General features: G+C 37.9%; 1 protein-coding gene across 6 annotated transcripts in view; it reads right to left on the bottom strand.

Annotated features, from left to right (window-relative positions):
* The window catches only part of LOC117402775 (protein dopey-1-like), a 43,968-nt gene extending 24,238 nt beyond the window's left edge, over nucleotides 1-19,730 (bottom strand). For 2 of the 6 annotated variants that reach the window (XM_034004219.3, XM_059024603.1), the window contains exons 1-13: nucleotides 19,421-19,730; nucleotides 18,372-18,562; nucleotides 17,096-17,277; nucleotides 15,949-16,119; nucleotides 15,097-15,286; nucleotides 14,822-14,920; nucleotides 12,623-12,722; nucleotides 11,563-11,645; nucleotides 10,992-11,106; nucleotides 7,556-7,676; nucleotides 7,052-7,171; nucleotides 6,497-6,611; nucleotides 883-912 (exon numbers count right to left, since the gene is read on the bottom strand). In XM_034004219.3, the coding sequence (XP_033860110.3) occupies nucleotides 883-912; nucleotides 6,497-6,611; nucleotides 7,052-7,171; nucleotides 7,556-7,676; nucleotides 10,992-11,106; nucleotides 11,563-11,645; nucleotides 12,623-12,722; nucleotides 14,822-14,920; nucleotides 15,097-15,286; nucleotides 15,949-16,119; nucleotides 17,096-17,277; nucleotides 18,372-18,509 (1,464 nt within the window). In that variant the 5' untranslated portion in view covers nucleotides 18,510-18,562; nucleotides 19,421-19,730. Of the gene's footprint in view, nucleotides 1-882; nucleotides 913-6,496; nucleotides 6,612-7,051; nucleotides 7,172-7,555; nucleotides 7,677-10,991; nucleotides 11,107-11,562; nucleotides 11,673-12,622; nucleotides 12,723-14,821; nucleotides 14,921-15,096; nucleotides 15,287-15,948; nucleotides 16,120-17,095; nucleotides 17,278-18,371; nucleotides 18,563-19,420 lie in introns of all 6 variants that reach the window. The other 4 variants (XM_034004216.3, XM_034004214.3, XM_059024605.1 and 1 more) reach the window with 2 other exon arrangements.
* Between the last annotated feature and the right edge of the window lie 548 nt (nucleotides 19,731-20,278).

A 20,278-nucleotide genomic window follows, 5' to 3' on the forward strand; every position in this document is an offset into this window, starting at 1 on the left:
AGTACCATAGCATTTACTGTAGTATGTACCTATGGTATTTTTGCAGAATGTATAGAATTCTATAGAATTTAGTACCTAAAAACTGTAGTATGTACTATATAGTATATACTATAGACAAACCTATACTATGGTATTCTTTCAAAATCTTATTTGTGCTATACTATAGAAAAAACTACACTACAGTAACTACACAACTACACTGGTTATTTTTTTGGAATCTATAGAATTCTGTAGTACCTAATGCAGCACCAAGAATTATGTATATTGTGTATGCATGTGTATTGGTAATCTCATACTATTGTATATTCTATAGTACAGTATAGTACTATAAGTGCTGTATATACTATAGTACAGCTTAGTGCTTTACTACAAGCAAACATAGAACAGTGTAAGTTTGTGCTGCAAGTATTAATGTATTTCATTATGTCGGGATATACTGTAACTAACAAAGGCATTTAGGAAACTATTTTAATTCAATCTCTAGATGTCAGCATTACATTTCACAATGGTTATAATTTGTCAGTACGTCAATTTGTTTGTCAACGCAGACAAAGTTTCTCCAGACACTTCACTTCTAGGTTGTTTTTTTATTATGCTAGTGTTAGCGTCAGATCCATAAGATGGGAAGTAAATATTTCTACCCAAAAAAAAAAAAATACAAAACATAAAAAACCAGAGAGACAAAATTTGAGAAAATGCCTGCAAATCAAAATAATAATAAATTATTATTGAACACATGTATATATATTTTTTTGTTTGTTTCCGAACTTTTCAGAACCCGTACCAATTTCTGAAATTATTACAAAAAGTAACAAACAGACAGACAAAGACAAAGCACAACGAAGCAAATGGACAGGAAGAAAAGTGGCAGAAGTACTGTACCTGACAGATCACTCTCATACTTCTAGTAGGCTTGAAAAACAAGAAAGCAAAGACTTGAATAGAGAAGACACATCTGCAGATGACCACAAGGCACAGAAGCACCAGCTACAATGAGGAAACTTGTCTGCCTCAGTACACATCAGATATAAAAGACAGGGTTCCGGTATAGCAGATTAGCAAGATATCTCTGGCTGGGATTACATTTTAGTTATGAAGCCATGATTCCTACTGTCTTAAAAGTACAGAGTAAGAAAAAATACGATGAAAGACAATCCCAAATGCAGCTAATGTGGCAAAAAACACACTTATTTTGTACCTTCAGCCGATATAAGAATAGTAGCACCATAAATCAAATGTAATCCTAGACTCACACAAGATTTTTTTTTTTTTTCCAGAGCACAATAAAAGTAAATACAACCTTAATATAAACATCTACATTATATAGATGACAGTGTTATTTCACTAGCTGATTTACACACCTAAAGAAATATTAAGATTAGTGAAATGCCCTTACACAGAACATCAATATGGTCATACCGTGAATTAACTGAATCTGTAAAGTATCAAATTGTGTGATACTGAGAAAGCACTCTATAACCTGGGGACAAAAAACACAATTTTTTTTTTTTTTTTTTTTTTTCATAGCCCTACCGTCTGAAACTACAAGACTGAAAAATGATTGTTTGAAACGAAGCAGGCAGGTGAAAGAGCACTATTCAACACAGCTTGCATTACAAGTCATTTACAATTGTTAACATAACAGAAAGTGGGTGGTACATAGCACTCTTGTGTTCAATGTCAACAGCGCTCAATAGCACCTCCTATAAAGCAGGATATCACCCCCACTATCCTCCCATGGTCTACTGTTCTTACCCGTCATTGCCCTTGTTTATCCATGAGCTTGTCAGTTAAATTTTGAACTAACTAAACACTGTACATAAATGTATTTAAATTTGAACCTACAGTATTTATGTACTTATGCATTTCTTCTGACCCCAAGACACTAATTTCAGGGTCTAGATATCGTAGGGGGGGGGCTCTATAAGTGCCTCTGCATGTTCTGTTGTTTAAATCCCAAAGTAACATCTACCCCTATTCAGGTGTTAGCATGACCCATCATCTTGGCAGAAGAATGAGCTGAATAGCTGTAACCAGTTTCCTTTTTTAAAGAATATTGTTTGATTTGAAGAATTTATAGAAGAGCTACACTTGTGATAGATGAGAAGCCTAAAGATATATTATATAGTGGTCCGGTTGAGTGTTAAACCCCAATTTCTGTACTTTAATAACTTTGATCCTGTTCAATGGATTTGCACGAAAATTTGGATGTGTGGTCCCTTTTATTAGATCTCTTGATGTGGGCCATTTTGTTCTACTAGGCTATGAGGATTACGAGAGCCAAATAGTGAGAAAAAAAAAAAAGAAATCTGAGTTTTTTGCAGTTTATTTTGTCAGTCTCCAGCTCCAAAAAGGTTTGGAATTTTTGTTTGACAATTTTAGGGTTCAAGGGGGCTGGCCCAGAATAGTGCCATTTTTGATCTCGAAAAAAGGAATTGGCCTCACGACAAAATATCCTTTTTCGTCAGAAAATAAATCTTTGTTCGTGAGGTTGGCATTTTGTTTTCAGTTTAAAAAAATAAATAAATAAATAAAACTGCCTGAAAATCATACATCTTTAGTAAACTATGACATGTGTGTATACAATTGGGACTCCATAAGATTGACTGTAACATTGTCTTCATTTTGTGAGTGGGAAATTTGTTTATTTTATCTTTTAAAATCTTTTTTCGCCACTCTTGTGAAAAAATAATTTAGAATTTCATTTATTTTGTCGTGAGGGGGACATTCTTTTGTGAGGTTCTTTCGTTATCGCCAAAAAAAAAAATGTGGACAGCCACCACCGAGTCCTCGGGAGAGGTTTGCCCAAGACAGACAGCACTTCCCGGGGCAGCAGTGTGAGGAACCTCCCTTCCCTTCTGGAATATAGAAATGGTTTGTTTAGTTTTCCAGTGAAAACCGAAAACGATCAACTATTACGTTTTTACATTTTTTTTTTTTTTTTTTTTTGCATCACCTATATTTTTTTTTGGACTAAGACAATTAAAAAAAAAAAAAATTAAAAAAGAGCCTATATTAACATTTCAGCACGGAGAATCCGCAATGAATGAATGATTTATTGTTTGAAATTGCAGATGATTTAATGAACGGTGATGGGCGCTCAGGGCCCGACGACTGATGGGTGCTCAGAGTGAAAGATAAAATTTGGCCAAAGTCCTCGTCCGTGGGTACTCGACGGCTACCTGCACGAGGCTGGCTGGAAAAACATGTTACATGCATCCCAGTGCTGCAGATAGGAAGTGGCTACAGGCCACCTCCCCCCAAAAGGCGAGGCCGCAAACCATGATGGAAAAATAATAATAATTAACGCACCCCACAATGACGCACTGCCACCTACCCCCCAAAATACGGACAAGTTAATGAAAATGAGCAGCTGAGACACAGCCCATCCCCAGGAGCATGAATGCGCCGGGGGAAGAGCCCAGTCTCTCGAGCCTGACCACGCAGCCCGCAGAACTAAATACGAACTGCTCAGCTCTCAGGTAAGGAAAAATTCCCTACCTCACATATTTTTAATTTTTGATGTAAGGGGAAACCTCAGGGAACCTGGGCTGAGGGTAGCCCTTCCTCTCGACTCTAAGCGGTCGACTCCCGTTTTGGCTTCCCAGCGCGTGACTGAGAAACCGAAACAAAAGCAGTGACATGGGAGAATAACATACAGAGCCTTTATGCGCTTGCTGATGACATGTTGGTTAGGGGTGGATTCTCCTTCCAGAAAAACAACCAAGTTTACAAAATGTAGATGTTTTATTTAACATCATGTAATCAAAGAAACTACAGAACGATACTACCGGAAGCCATAATAGTTGTACAGTAGTACTTAAGGCATGTTGGATTTTGAAATGTCACATTTTTAAATGTCACAGTTTTTCGTTAAGTATGGAAAACTACAAAGCAGTATGTAATTCAGTATGTTAACATACCATTATTCCACAGGCTTTATTCGACTCCCGTGAAGCAAAATGATTATATTGGGAGATGCAAAACTTTTGGCCATATTGCTAATTCACTGTATTCTAACAGATAAATGACAACTGTACATGCAATACTGGCAACATGCAATAAATGATTTACGATGGTCTGTACTGTATAGCAAGATGTTTTTTTTTATATATTTGACCCATAATATTAATGTTTTAGTTATATTATGTAACTACTGCTTATACCTTTTTGTATAAACAAAATATCCACAATGCACAAACAGCATCCCCACATTGCTGTCAGCCAAAAGGATAAAATGTGTTCATGTTTCCACATCGAACAAGCTGAACATGTCGGAGTCTGCCTGCCTCACAAAATCCCTCAAACTTTGAATATTACTAACAGATGGTCAAAATTCAGTATTTAAAAAAATAAAAAACACATGCTTTTGGGATATTAATTTCTTGTTTGTTCATAGAATGATGTTTTCACTTATGAGTTATAACGAATGCATTAGTACTGTGGGCTAGGTTTTGACATGCACATGTTTTTATTTTTTTATAGAAACGCTTTCGTACTAACTTTTGTACTTGATAACATTAAAAATCCAATTGATACCTATGATTAAAAGGTTTTAATAAGTGTTTATTTTATTATTATTTTAATAAGTGACTAATTTGAAGCCATAAATATGTTTCAATATTAACTAAATTGAGTTATTAATATTAATCAGATTGATTCATCTTGTTAGGCAATTGATTTATTAAAATGTTTGGATATACTGTTACTTGATTGATTACTGTCTTGTTCACAGTCATCTTAAAATAACGTTAGAATATGTTTTGTTGAAAAATAATACATTTTTGACCAATTCAGATTTTGCTGTTGATGTATTTATTTTCAAAAGGTTTTCTTTAGGTTGTGCTGCAGCAGGGGTTGGGTTAAAATCGCTAAACACTTTGTGTCAATAAGTGAAGAAAAACTAATCCTGTGTATTACATATAAACCTGTGTCAGTGTTTAACATATATCCACCGGTGACGTATTTAAACAAGTTTACAAACATAGCCAGTTTTAATTTTTGAGCTCTATAATAAAATATACAGGCTTTCTAGCTAGTCATATATTCTCAAAAAGCAAATTATCTGCAAAAAACTTTGTTAATGCATCAGTTAGGGTTGATATTAAAGGTTGATATTAAAATAACAAAAGTAGGGAAATGCGATGTTAGGGTTTTTAACCCTAACTGCATTCCCTCCCACCCCCTTACAAGCAGTGGAAGGGGCAAGGCAACACAAGCAACCACAGACAGCCATCATCAGTTAAGACGAACAACATACAACTCTCTGCAGAAAACACATCATGGTCCACTAGGTGTATGAGGCCTACTGCCATGCCAGTGTGTTGGGGGTTGTGTATATCTGGGCACTGCTTATGCAAGCTAATAGAAGACGGATGCATAACAGTGGCACCAACATCACACTGTACTTCCATGAATTCCACTGCCATGACCCTAGTGTGGCATCCACATGTTTGATGTGCATCAGTTTGTTGGGTGGGGGGTGGGGAACTGCATACAAGGCAGCATGAGGGGAAGTGTATATGTATAGTAAATCATGAGACAGAGATACATAACAGGACTACCAGTAGTGCTGTAATATGAATCTATGGCCGAGCATAACTTTCTGTTGTATGGAATTGCAGATGTTCAATGGCATAATACAATTTTTTGCAAGGGAGAAAGGGGTGATGGCCGGCATTAGCATTGACAGTAACATGGATAGGGGGAATGGGAGAACTTTAAAAGCAGGACACCCATGCGACAGATATATGACACAATGGTACTGTCACCTGCAAAAATTGAATTGTATGAGGTACACTGTTATGAAATGTGTTTACATAGGTAGAATGTGCGGTGTCATGTCAGTTTGAGAGTTTTTCAGTGTCATACTGGATGAGCAACAGAATACAGTTTAATGGGAGGGATGGCCTCATTGTCACAGGGCTGTATACGTTGTGCTGTAATACCAGCATGTTCTGTATTCGCCAGTGTTTTAGGACTATATTGGCAGATAGCACACACATGCATTATCTGCAGAGAGTTGTATGCTGTTCGTCTTAACTGATGATGGCTGTCTGTGGTTGCTTGTGTTGCCTTGCCCCTTCTGCTGCTTGTAAGGGGGTGGGAAGGAATGCAGTTAGGGTTAAAAAACCTAACATCGCATTTCCTTACTTTTGTCGTTTTAATATCAACCCTAGCTGATGCATTAATGAAGTTTTTTGCAAAGAATATATACAGTATAAGAAAATAAAACAATTAAATGCACTCTATACTTGAGTCCCTGTATAACCTTCCAAGTTACTTGTAATAGACATTTTTATTTTCCCAACAATACAAATCGGAATCTTAATTTATCTGGCCAAAACAAAATGGTAATAGAACTGTACTGCACTACCTTATCTGAACAGGTGTCATTCACAGCTGTTAAAAAACACAATACATAAACATAGGGCTAAATAAGTCTTTGTGCACATTACCATGTCGTATAAACCAGAACTTAAAAAACAGTTCTTACCAAGGATACTATATCTAACAGGAAGTCGACCAGCTGACAGAATTCTACCAGGGTCAGTTCTGATGCTTCACTGGTGCCACCAGGTCCAGCCTGCAGCCTTGCATTTAGAGTCCTCCTACAAAAATCAATTATTACATGTATTATATACAGTACCATTCAATTTAATTTACTGAGCAATACTAAAGCGAGACACAGATCATGTACAGCAATACATTTTAAAGGGAAAGTCTCAACAGAGATTTGTAATTATAAATATACAATATTTACGTTTCCAATCACAAAAAAATATATATAAATAAATAATTCATCTCTGATTTCCGCATGTTCTGACTGTTGGGCTGCAAGACCCTGACATGTTGTGCAACTGGGCTCACATGTTAAACGAAAAAAAATCATAATATACCAGTCAGTAAATCAGTGCACTTAGCTTAGCTTATGTATGCAGTTAATAAAAAGGCCCATTATTGTGTAGAAGCTGAATTACTTGCATACAGCAGTATTACACCCGTCATGCTCACCAATGTAATATCTTATGATCACTATGAATGTGCCTACCTGCAACACTCCTCAAACCAGCGAGCAATATAATCCCACATGTAGTACGGTTCAAATGAGTTGAACAGGAGGTTCGCAGTTTTAATCAGTTCGGCAGTTTTCTTATTCTCCCGCAGCTTGCTAAAAAGGCGTGGTAAACATATATTTCTCAAAAAACAATAGAGGATAGAAAGACATACAGAAGTCCAACTAACATGACACATCTTACATCGGATCAGGACAAAGGTCAAAGAGAGAAAGTAAAGATAGATTAAATAAAGTTTGATATTCATGACAGAATTAGAAATGTGTCATGCACAGAAACCTTAATTATATCCATAAAGCAAATGACTGAAAAATATGAAATAACTAACAAGTTAAAGCTTTGGAAATAGGGCCAACTGTATGCAACATGGTAAAACCCTTTGAAGGGGACAGGAAACACTGATGTTACATAGTTTGCCAAATAGCTTCCCACCGGAAACAGAACAGAATGTAACCCAACATATAGCTGTAAATATCTACCTGCTCAACTGTGTGCGGTCTTTACAGAAAGGAGACTGCGTTTGCAAGTCCAATTCAGCTTTGCACTGTGTATGCAGCGTCCTGAATACTTCAATCAGCACATCTTCCAAAATGGCAGGCCCTGAAATGACATTAACATGTATAAAACTGGGATACAAAATATCATCTCCATGTATAATCACTACGAGCACAAAGTATTACTCTCATATTCCTGACAAACGCAGGCTATCACAATTAGAGAATCCCTTACACAAGTCAAAAATAATTTAGAATCCCCAACCTAAAACATTCCCTGACATGTTTAGTACCAAAAGAAAGGCAATTTCTTCTGGGGAATGTAAAAGAATGTTAAGATAAACTATTAAATACTTAGCATATGTTTTTCTTAATTGATATAAATGCATCTTGCCACATTTTGGTCATCTTCTAAGATTGCTTTGCCCCTGACGCAAGGAAAAAAAACAACAAAAGGCTGTGCCGCTCATCCTGACCGTCTCATCGAAATCATTCTGTGGCAGGGCATAGGCCCCACACATTAAAATAAAGATGACTGAAGGCATTAGGACCCAGGAGAAGAAAGTGCCACGGTCAGCCGTTTTTGAAGTATTTTATCAGGAAGCCATGCTACCTGTAAACTGATTGAAATTCAAACAGGTTAAGTGTACACAGTCCTTTGTAACCAGTAGTAAATGACTAAACAGGGCTGCCTATATTTAAAAGGCTGGGTTTCAATAGGGATGTGAGAGACCAGGAGAAAGGTTTGCTGTGTGTAGCTCTCTGATAAAAGAAAAAACAAAGACTGGTAAAAGAAAAGAAAATGATTTGTTCAGTTGTGTGAAGTAAGGTTCAGCTTGCTGCAATATTTAGGTACAGATATATCTTTGTTTCAATTAAGTGCTTATAAGGCTCCCTGTTTGAAGCAAGTGTTTGTTTTGTTTGTTTAAGCTTAAAAGGCCAGCAGCCTAATTCTTCAATAAAACTTTGAAAGAGACTCTGTCTTCAAAGTTCTTTCTGCCACTTAAAGCAGGAGTTCCCAAACTTTCTTACCTGAGGCCCACCTGTTCAGCTGCATTAGGAACTGGGCCCACTATTAGCACTCCTTGGGAAAATGTCAAATTAAAAACATTTTATATGTTTAAACCTGTAACACTGTAAATAAACTGAATCTAAACTATCCTTTATTCATTTGAATAAATATTGTGAAAGATGGAAATCATATAGAATATGCAGTGAGTGAAAATAAAAAAAAAAGAAACACTTTAATTTTAGTAAATAAAATAATGCAAACTAAACAGACGTTTTTATCAAACCTTTAAATTAGGCACCTTTGTATAATTGAACATTTTAGAAATGAAGTTAGTTTTCTTGGTCATCAAACAAGAAAGAAGTGCATGTCTCTTATTATTCCCATTTATAAAAACCTGAACAGGAATCACTTTGAGTAAAACCAGTACAATGTGCACAAAAACAGAAATTAAATTCTAATTTCTGAACACTTTAACTAAAAGCTACCTCTCACGCTGAACTGTCAAGCACAAAAAAGACAAATGCGCACAATATCAGAGCGCAGCTGCGCCATTTAACCAAAAGAAAACTTATGAAAATAAATCCATCTGCAGCAAAATTTGAATCAGTCAAAAATAATTGTATTATTATTATTATTATTATTATCATTATTATTATTATTTTCCAACAAAACATATTCTAGCGTTATTTTAAGACGATTGTGAACGAGCCAGTAATTAATAAAATAGCAGTATATCCAAACATTTTAATAAATCAATTACTGGTATGCAACAGGATTTATGAGTTTGATTAATAACTTGATTTAGTTACTATTGAAACATATATCAAAGTGCTCAATATTTTAAATGTTAATAGCTAATTAGTCACAAAAACGTATTCATCATAAGCATCAATTGAATTTTTTGAAACAAATGTTGTTATCAACAAAAGTTAGTATGAAAATGTTTCTACAAAAGAAAAAAAAAAAACATTCCAGCACCTCAAAACTGAGCCCACGGTACAAATGCATTCAAACTCCTGTAGCTGCCTTTTTTGTTCTTTATATTTTGCCAAACTTATTCTTTGGTAGCAGATTCGACATATTGTAATTTTATAAAATACTGAACACTCTGCCTGCAGAGCGATCACATGACCTTAACACTGCCCTATTGTCAGAGCTCTCGCATTACACCCCGCCTACAGGTAGGCAATCTTTTGGCTCTGATTTGTTCATTTCTGCTTTGATTGACAGTCCAACAAGACTCCCTTGCTACACTTTATTTTTGTAGTTACATGTGTCGCCGGTGCCTGCTTTTTGCTATTAATAGAAAAAAATACATAGAATGTCATTGCTCCCGCGGCCCACAGTTTGGGAACCCGAGTCTTAAATAACTGTATCAAAGGTGCCATACACCATCCTGACCACTAGGGACTGTTTCACACAAACCAAGTATAATTCATAATCATAGAGTGTGGTGTGATTTGTGTGTGCTTTGTTATAACGTCAGTACATACTATGGCTGAATTAACTACCATTTTATGAAGAACAATGGTTGCCTAAAGCTTTAGTTTTAGTGTAATATTGACTGTGTAATTGTTTTATTAGATTTTCTGAATGTATTGTTGTATGACTGCATGTTTAATAAATTCCATTATTTTGAACAGATTCCTTGTAAGTTCATTCACTCTGTGTAATAAAACTTTAAATTAAGTAGTTATGCAGGGCTCCTGAGTGGCGCATACAGTAAAGGCGCTCCGTGTGGAGTGCAGGATGCGTCCTATAGCCGGGAGATCGCTGGTTCGAATCTAGGTTATGTCATGCCGACTGTGACCGGGAGTTCCCAGGGGGTGGCGCACAATTGGCCCAGGTAGGGAGGGCTCAAGTCGGCAGGGTAATCCTCGGTGCACCGCGCACCAGCGACTCCTGTGGCTGACAGGAGCCATTCAGATCTGTGTTGTCTTCTGGCACTATAGATCTGATGGCTTCGCTGTGGACCTGCAGTGCGAAAAAAGACGGCTTGGCAGGGCACGTTTCGGAGGACGCGTGTGTCTGCCGCCGTTTCGCTAAGTCGGCGCGGGGGTTGCAGCGGTGGACCGACATTAATGCATACTATTGCCGATTCCAAATTGGTGGAAAAATTGGTTAAAAAATGGCGACTACTACATTTTTAGAGGGAAAAAAAATTAAAAATTAGGCAGTTATACAAACTTATTAGATACGTAAATTTAGTGTCGTTTTCAGAGAGCGATACTGATAAAGGGTTCACATATTGTAAAAACTGTGACCTGTATTAAATTTGTCACAATATTCATGACTGCATTTAGACAGTTACACCTGTTGTAACCAGGGCTTGGTATTCAGAGCTCGGTGACTGTTGGGGTTGTTGAAACCACAGACCTGTCCGTAAGGATATTTATTGGCTGTACATACCTAGTTCTGGTTTGTCCAAAAGACTAATTAAGATGCGGAAAGGTTTAAGGTCATGCATGAGCACACTCTCCTCTTCTCCTCCGACTGCTTTACCCTGCAGAATCCCCACCATTGCCTAAGAAATACAAACAATGCAATTCAGGTATAGTAGTTTAAAAAAAACAAAAAACAAAAACTGTTCCATTCATTACAATGTAATAAATACAACGGGATGCTATTTTCAAAAGCAAAAAAAAAAAAATAATAATTATAAAATAAATACAGTCCTAAATTAAATACTTGCTGTGTTCATTTCTAGTTTTATAATACATATATCCACTATATATCTGCTTTGAACTTGTCTGGTGAATCCTCAGTAACAGGACTTGATAACATTCCATATAATCATGTGACAATATGGCCTTTTAACTTTTTATATAAAAAGCAGGCAGGGCTGTCATATTTGAAGGCCACTACTACATCACATGATTACAAAAGAATGAGGACGGCTGTTGATTGCAAAACTGTGAAATAAGGAAACGTAAAAGAAAGAGAAAAAATACATTATACATTTTAAATTTTAAAAAGATACCTGAACCAACATATCCTTAGAGAAGGTATTGAAATAGTAGGTGGCATGTTCTTCAGGGTTACTGTGCCGTGTACTCCTGGGGCCTGTTTTGACACCGTTGTTGTCGAAGCCTACACAAAGAAAAATCTTACATTTAGTCTGTGATTGAGACACCTATCGGATTTCTTCTAAACCAGTACATGTCACGCAAGCACAGAGGACTTACCAAGAGGTGGGCCACAATCAGTCAGCATCAAGAAACAAAACAAAAATAAATCACTGAACAATAATTGCACTATTCTTCATTTTACAAATTAAACACACACTAGTTTCAATAAACAAACGTCACAAAGGCTCACGTTTTGTTGAAGTCAGGCTGAGAGGAAGCAGTGTGTTTTTTGTTTTTTTTTAATCAAAGACCTTAAAAAAGCAAAGACCTCAGCACTTACCACTAGAACAGTGGTTCTCAAACTGGAGGTGGGGGCAGGGTAGACTGTATCTTGGGGGGGGCGTTAGAAGGGTCAGGATTTTATTTTCTTTCTTTTTTTTTTTGTTTGGCTTTATTAGCAGTTTTCATTGCGATATCATTTTGTAGTTTCTTTGATTAAATGATGTTAAAATATCTAAAATTATGTTAATATTTTTTAATGTCTCAATCCTAAAATTCTAGGTGATGCAAATGTTTTGGCCATAGCTGTAGAGTAGAGTAAAGTAGGATAAAGGAGGATTTAGCAAAGGTCACAATGTCACACGATTTGAATGGAATAAAAAAAGGTTATGCAGAAAGCACTGCCGAGGTGAAATGACCAAGGAACTACAACACATTTCCTGAGAGCAAGCCATGGAAACTGATAACTTTCTTTAACCTAATGCAATATCAGATATCATGTTTAAAAACCAAAAAAACATGCTTGCTTTAACATGTGTTTCTTTTGAAACTGCACATTTGACATCTATGTAGCTAATGGACGTGAAACACAGGTTACTGAGCCTCCATCACTTTACCTGTCATGAAAAGCAGGGTGTGACTGTATTTGTATTTGTAAAAATCACAATGACCAAGGTGAGAAGTAAAGCTTACCAAGAAGCCATGCATAAAGCCGGCGATTGAGGGACATGTCTCTGCGCAGTACAACATGCAATGCTGCCGACAGGATCCAGATCATATCTGTACGGGTTGCCTGATGTAAAAAAAACAAATATAGTATATAAAAGAGACAAATAAACATGTATTTAAAAAAAACATATGCAGAGATGCAACAAGTCTAATATTGATTACCGATGCTTTTTAACATTCATTAGGTGCTTTCACACAGAGGAGTTATCAGAACTGCCACTGAAGTGGTTTATAGGTCTGTGTGAGTTGCCTATACCGCCACAGAACCGTCATATTCTATGCCGTCTCTGAACCACCTCGCGAGAGTTGGTTCAGAGACGGCACTGAACCGTCATAACTGCCTGTGTGAAAGGCTATACCGCCACTGAAGCGCTATAGCGGGTGTGGTTTCAAAGTCAACATGCCACGTCACTATAGTGTAGGGAGGTTCCATTGCCCAAGTAGAGCGTTTGCACGAGCTTCCTTCAAGTACAGCAAATGCCATCATCCACCGGATTTTCTGATTTTTCCTGAAGTGCTGGACCCTCTTTCTTTTGCAGATACTGTAATGCCTTCATTGCACAAAATTGCGCGACCTGCATTGTGACTGAAGCTCTGGCAGTTTCACACTTAGCAAGTTGTTAGATTGTATGATGTAACTTAAAATGAGAAGAAAACAAAATGCAGCCAAATGTACTTCTTCGACAAAAGATAGCGCCATGATTTGGTTTCAGGTTGCCATGAGAAAAATCTGTTGATTGACAGGTTTCAAAGTTGTACTCACGCAATCTCTTTGGCTGTGTGAAAGGGTTATGACGGTATTACACCGGCATAGATTGTGCAATTTCATGCTGTGTGAAAGGGTATTTTACACACTCGCTAAAATGTTTCAGAGATGGCACAGTAGCTGCATTTCTGTGTGAAAATGGTAATTGATTCATTAATCATCCTGGTGCCTTACTTGGAGCACTACATTTGGAGAGTACATTTATTTTGCTTCTTTCTTTCTCAGTGCATAGATTATATTACTATGTATTTGAAGCCGTTTCCGAAAAGTCTACTTGGAGCACCATATTAAGGGGCTGATGTAAGGATAGGCGTAGTGGAAAAAGGCAAGATCCTTACATCTCATTATAATGTTTGTGCCCGCTTAGTATTCCAGATCTCCGCTCAACTCTGTGCTCTTTTCTTCATTTGAATACATGTCAATATCATTTAAATTCATTAATGAAGTGCTAATTTAATAGCGGGTGCAGAACGGCAGGTGAAAAACATTCTTTACATACACCGCATTTTTTGTGGCCGCTAAAGTCCCACTTTATGTCCACTAAACATGGTTTGCACGTGCAAAACGCAGATTTTGGATGCAATATGGGTGTTTTGCAGCCGCAAATCACTTTGCACATATGCTTGCATCAGCCCCTTAGAGTCTACATTGTTTGGGCTTTTTGATTTTGAATAATAAAATGTTCTCAATGGATTGATTATTGCTGATTATTACCTGACTGGTATTCTATTAGAAAACTGGTTGCTGACAGCACCTCTGATAAACAAGAGTAAAGTTTACTGCCAAATCTAGCAAGAAACAACTTTGCAGGTAAGAGCAGGCAAACTACTGCACTGAGTTGCTTCCTGGCTACTTTTATAACCTTATAAAATAACAAATTGGGCCACAAAGCAAATTTCCCACATTACACATTTACTATGGTGTGGATACTTTGCCTGCAGTGCAGAATGCAGTCCATTGAGCCCTTGTGAAAAATCAGGGATTAGGATTACTAAAGCCTTTGCCAAGTGAGGCCCTTTATCAAAGCCTGTCAAATCTCCTGCCTTACCAATCACGAATGAATCAAAGATGGAACAAGCATGTTAGTATGTCAGTAACTTACATTCCCAACCATGGCTGCAAATGAAAAACTAGCACACATGTTGAATTGGAAACTGACCTGTTCTTTTCTAACTGTCTGTAAAAAACGTGGGGAGATATCCAAGATGGTTGGAAAAAAGTCACAATATAAGCCACTCCACAGTCTGGCTATGCAACCACTTCAAATTACACTAGCTCCCAGTTCAAATACTAAACCTCTGCTACTACACAGGTAAAACACACACACACACACAGTACTGTGAGGTCTTCTAATTGAAATAAACTAAAAACATCTATTTCGCTTCGCACTTAACTACCTGACTCATGTGGAATGGAAAACAGAACAGTATGAGGTCCAGCGTACTCCTCTGCACAAGCACACTGGAGTCCTGTACGGAGACGCTTACTGCTTCCACCTGAGAACAACAGAAAAAAAGAAAAAAGATATGTTTGGACAATGTTAAAAGAGCAGGCAGTATTAATCCATCATCACCAAATGCAATGGCTTGCTGCAACTGCCATCTAGCGTACACTGCCGGCACTACATCAAAATAAAAAATATGAGAGCATTTAGCTCGTGGGGAGGCATTACCATTAGCTCAATGTCACTGCCAATGATGTATAGCTGGTCTTCCATTGAAAGCTTTCGGTTAAGATGAAAGAGCACGAATGTGACTCCTGGCAATCTGACTGCAGGGCTGGTCAGGATGCTGCCCCACAGAGCACTGTAGAAAGCAGACTGCTCCACAGCTGCAGCCACCTTCTCCAGCAAGGTATTGGTTCTAATGGCACGAGAACAGGAAAGAAAGTTAGTAAACTGTGTACTGCATTTCATCAATAATTATACAACAATCTGTAGTGGTAAGTGAAGTGCTCAAAGAAACGTAACAGTTTCAATGACGAAAGATTCGACTAGAAGACTTTTTTTAAATGTCTTCAATGTTGAAATGAGTTTTGATTCACATACTTATATCATTAGGTGATGCGGACTCCACCACCAAGTGGTAAAATGCGAAGGATCTCTTAATGGTTCTGTTTTGCACGTGCAGTATTATACAAAAACCTTGCAGACGTGTGAATGGCAATTATTACAGTAATATGCATTGTAAATACTGAGAGATTAGTTTGTAGGAGGCATTCCATAGCCATAAAAAAGCAAGAAAGTTTTTTACTGTCCCAATACCTTATAACGATGTCTGCAATCGAGTGGTTCTTAGATGAAATACTCAGATGCTGTGTCTGTGTTATGGTGCTTTCATCAGAGTTCAGGAGCTGCTTTTCACTTCTAGGATTCTACCATGGATATGTGCAACATAGGCTATCAGTCAAAGTAACTCATAAGACCCTACTCCATCTAATGATCTGTCACTTTGGACAAAGTTTCATTTGTTTTGATGGCAACACATTGCTGTGCACTCTGTGTTTTACACAGCTATTTCCCTACCTGTCATAGTATTCTGATCCCTCTTCCAAACCCGGCAGCACTCCAGTTAACAGCCCCTGCAAACCTGGCTTCAGTGTTTTACCCAAGGGCAGGTAGTAGACCTCATACAGGCCGAGCAGTGCAGGCTTCACAGACATGGCAGCATTGGTAAGAAGAGGAAACAGTCCAGAGCTGAAGGAAAACATGAATCACACACCAGATCCTGAATTAAAATTCATTCGCACTTATCATTGGTTATTCAAAGGGTCTGGGCTGCATGTGTAACAGGGTGGAGGCTACGCGCAAGCTGGCACAAGTCAGCTTTTTAACCACTGCGCAAGAGAGACATGGGTTTTTTTTTTTGGTTTTTTTTTTAATTTAGTCGTTGCCAATTAGTTTTTTTTTTATTATTATTATTTTCTCCCCAATTTGAAATGCCCAATTATTTTTTAGGCTCAGCTCACCGCTACCACCCCTGCACTGACTCAGGAGGGGCAAAGATGAACACAGGCTGTCCTCCGTAGCGTGTGCCGTCAGCCGCCCGCTTCTTTACACACTGCGAACTCACCGTGCAGCCGCCTCAGAGCTACAGCGTCGGAGGACAACGCAGCTCTGGGCAGCTTACAGGCAAGCCTGCAGGCGCCCGGCCAGACTACAGGGGTCGCTGGTGCGCGGTGAGCCGAGGACACCCTGGCCGACCTAACCCTCCCTCCCCCCGGGCGACGCTCGGCCAATTGAGCGCCGCCCTCTGGGAGCTCCCGTCCACGGTCGGCTGTGGAATAGCCTGGAACCGGCGACGTCCAGGCTATAGAGCGCATCCTGCACTCTAGCGAGTGCTTTTACTGGATGCGCCACTCGGGAGCCCCAGCCATGGTTTTTTTTGTGTCTATTTTCATTATTTAAATACAAGGACAGAAATAAGACTCCTATTGCATAGCAGTTTCACCCATTCCAGGTTTTAATGCGAGCTTGATTTGACACAGTTTATAGGTGTCAATCAGATGTGTCGTCCTAAGCTCATAAGGAAACCAGGAGTGGATAAAACTGCTATGCAAAGATATGCATGAAACATTGAATTCATAAAAACAGACTTTAAAATAAACAAACAAAAAAAGACATACTTATAGACCTGCTTTGATTGTACTAATCAGGCACAGCTGACCGTTACCTGTACAGAAAGAGATCCTTGGCCAGCCGCTTTGGTCCGATGATTTTGAAAATGATCTCGTAGGTCTCCAGAGCCTTGCGGTGGACTCCACTGGGCAGCGCTGGGTGAAGACATTGCGCAAGCCTTTTGCCTATCGTGAGCTTTTTGGGAACAACCTGATACTTGGCGTTGTTCTGCAAAACCTGGAAACAACAAAAATACAATTTAAAATCATCCTAAGAATGTAGTCAATACAAATATAGGACCGGCTATGTAATGCAGTTAACATGGGCTTGAAACTCAGACTAGCCCTGCAGCCAGTGCTGGCTTTCAGATCGACCTTCAATTAAGTATATTTCTGAAATGATCACGAGCCAGGAGTATGACGATACATAAATGTTTACTCCCTTAGACTCCTATTAGTAAAGCTCAAGTGTACACTCTGGTGTGATTTAGCCATGCTGTGATAATTCACATTTTCCAGTATTCAGTTAATGCACATGTGTAGAGTAAAAGAGGCGCACACAGGACGCACACTGTAATGTAATATGTGGTTTAGTTTAATGACTTCATTCTCCTTAGTCCAGGACTGTTCTTGTATTATTATTAAGCAGTAGAATTAAATAGCAATACCATAGATTACAGACAGACTTGTGTTTTATTTGCATTACCTGTCCGTAATTCCTGATGTGGAGAGTATTATTGCTATTATACGCTGATGAAGATATGGAATGTGCATTTTACTTACAATATGCTTTACATTTTATTTTGTAGGCATATTTATTTTCCTTTGCTCTCCTTGTGTAGGAATATTACCTCTCTCAGAAAGGTTATTAATGTATTTAGGATAGTTTTTTTAGCCAATCCCCATGCCAATTCTCAGTCCATTGATATGTAATAGGATTTATTCTGTAGAAGAAATTTTTCAAACCACAGTCTAAGCTTTCAGTAATCCAATATTGAAAGGTCTTATTGCAGACATATAAAACAGATGATAAATAACTTTAAAAAACCCCATATTATCCTTGTCTAGTAAATTAAACCTGAAAACCTAATAGTGTTTTGATTAAAACAGGTTTGCCCATAACATTATCATCTATATTTCATCATATAGTGCAATTTACAGTAAGTCAGGATATGCATATGCCCCTAATGTATAGTTTGAGTGGAACAGATTTGTCTTGACCCCACTAGGATACATGCACACATTTCTGGTTCTAAATAAAATGTTTATAGACAGGTCTCACTGCATATGTTAACATGCACTCGAGGATCATTTTACTAGAGCAAGCTTAACCTTGTTCAGCTTCCCCAGAGCGGATATCAAATCTGCCCATTCGCTGGAGTACTCAAAGTTTTTAAGGGCTTTGTCCACAGCTGCTACATAGTTCCTGTATTTGGAGTCAGTCAACAGCTCCAATTCCTCTGTATTCATCCTCCTGTAGAATTCTGCTACTGGCAAGCCTCTCACTCACGCAAAATCATTACCTGACAAGAGAGAAACAAACACCGATACAAAACCATACACCTTGTAAATAGTCACCACCATCATGAATTCAGATGTATTTCTTCCTAAATATCCTTTACTGAAGCTTATTTATGATTTTGTTTAGATGCACAAACAAGCGAAAACTGCTGTTGAGACATTTCTGAGTGACGTAGACTACCTGTTTCTGGTTTAGGTAGTGGTCACTTACTTGTGCGCATCCTAACCCACGCTGTTTACTGTTTACTTCTTGCTGTCTAAAACTTTTTAAATAGTGGGTCAAGAGAACCTGTGTTGATGCTCATATATATATATATATATATATATATATATATATATATATATATATATATATATATAATCCAACACATCAAACTGCTCTTTTTTCTTTCAATTTTAGAAACTGTCGCGCACATTTTAGCAAAGCAAAACACGTTGTTATACGTTTTTAATTTTTATCAATTATGTACAGTAATTTTTGGCGGACACAGATATGAATGTTGGACTTTGAATACATGTAAAAAGTGTTAGTTCAAATATTCGGATATTTGCCCCAGCACTAAAGAGTGTATTTAGAAAACAGTGCGGAACGTTATATTTTCTTTAATGTGCCGTTGGATTTGAAACATAACATGACAAAAGGCTTTTTGAAAAGTAAAAATGGATGTCGCCCGAATTCCGATTGAACTCTGTACTGAATGTCCTCACATTTTTCTAGATAATGAATGTGCGACTGGTCTCAGCATGATGAAATCAATGCCATTCGCAATGAAGGATTTCGCTTCAGTTTCACAACAATGGTGTTTCAAATAACAGAATCTGCAGACCTGAGTCTTTAACCAAATATAGAGATTGCTTACCGTTTCTACGTTATTTCACTCAAACAAATGATACAAATGCAAACGATGGGGTGGTGTGCTGTGTTGTCTCAGCTAAGCAGTAAGGGAGTCTGAATATCCAGCAATACACAGTATCCAGGAAACACTGGGCCCTTATCACTCTGATAAGCATTAACAATTTAATAGGAAGCAAACAAAATAGGTATTTATTTAATCATGTCTTCTGCTACATCATCATTTTGAGTCACAAACAGGGTGCGCGTAACATACCACAGAACGATTTATAGTAGGATGTGTTTTGTATCTGTGACACACAAGACCACCTGACAGTTCCCAGACTGCACTGCGGACTACAGATCGGTGCTTAGTACGGACTCAACATTCACTCCCTGCATCGAGGTTCCCCCTAATTCATTATGCATTTAGAAAAGACAAGTTATTCATGTTTAGTAATCTAGTATCTTCCTCGTGGTTACTATTCTTAAGTGACAAGTGTAAAAAAAAAAGAAAGAAAGAAGTAAAATGCGTTATTTTTTTTGTTAGAATACAAACTATGTGGTTTTTAAAAACAGTCTAAGTTGCACTTATCAACGCTTGGGAGATGCACTTTTTCTATTCAGTGCAACCTGTAAGGTCACCAATGCATCAGTAATACGGGGTATGGGGGGATAGTTCTGACAATCCAATGTTTAACTTTAATTTGGTTTTCGTCATAAAAACTTTCAGGAGTTTATGGAGGTACTGCACTGTGACAAGACAGACTGTCACTCGAGGCATTGAATATGTAATCAATAGGTGTCACTGCAGCGCCGTCTGGTATCTAGTTTGTGACGTCTTAGGTTCCTGTGTCAGTTTCCTCCGAGGGTTTTCTTGCACAGT

This window comes from Acipenser ruthenus, chromosome 5, assembly GCF_902713425.1.
Source record: "Acipenser ruthenus chromosome 5, fAciRut3.2 maternal haplotype, whole genome shotgun sequence".
NCBI classification, from domain to species: domain Eukaryota; kingdom Metazoa; phylum Chordata; class Actinopteri; order Acipenseriformes; family Acipenseridae; genus Acipenser; species Acipenser ruthenus.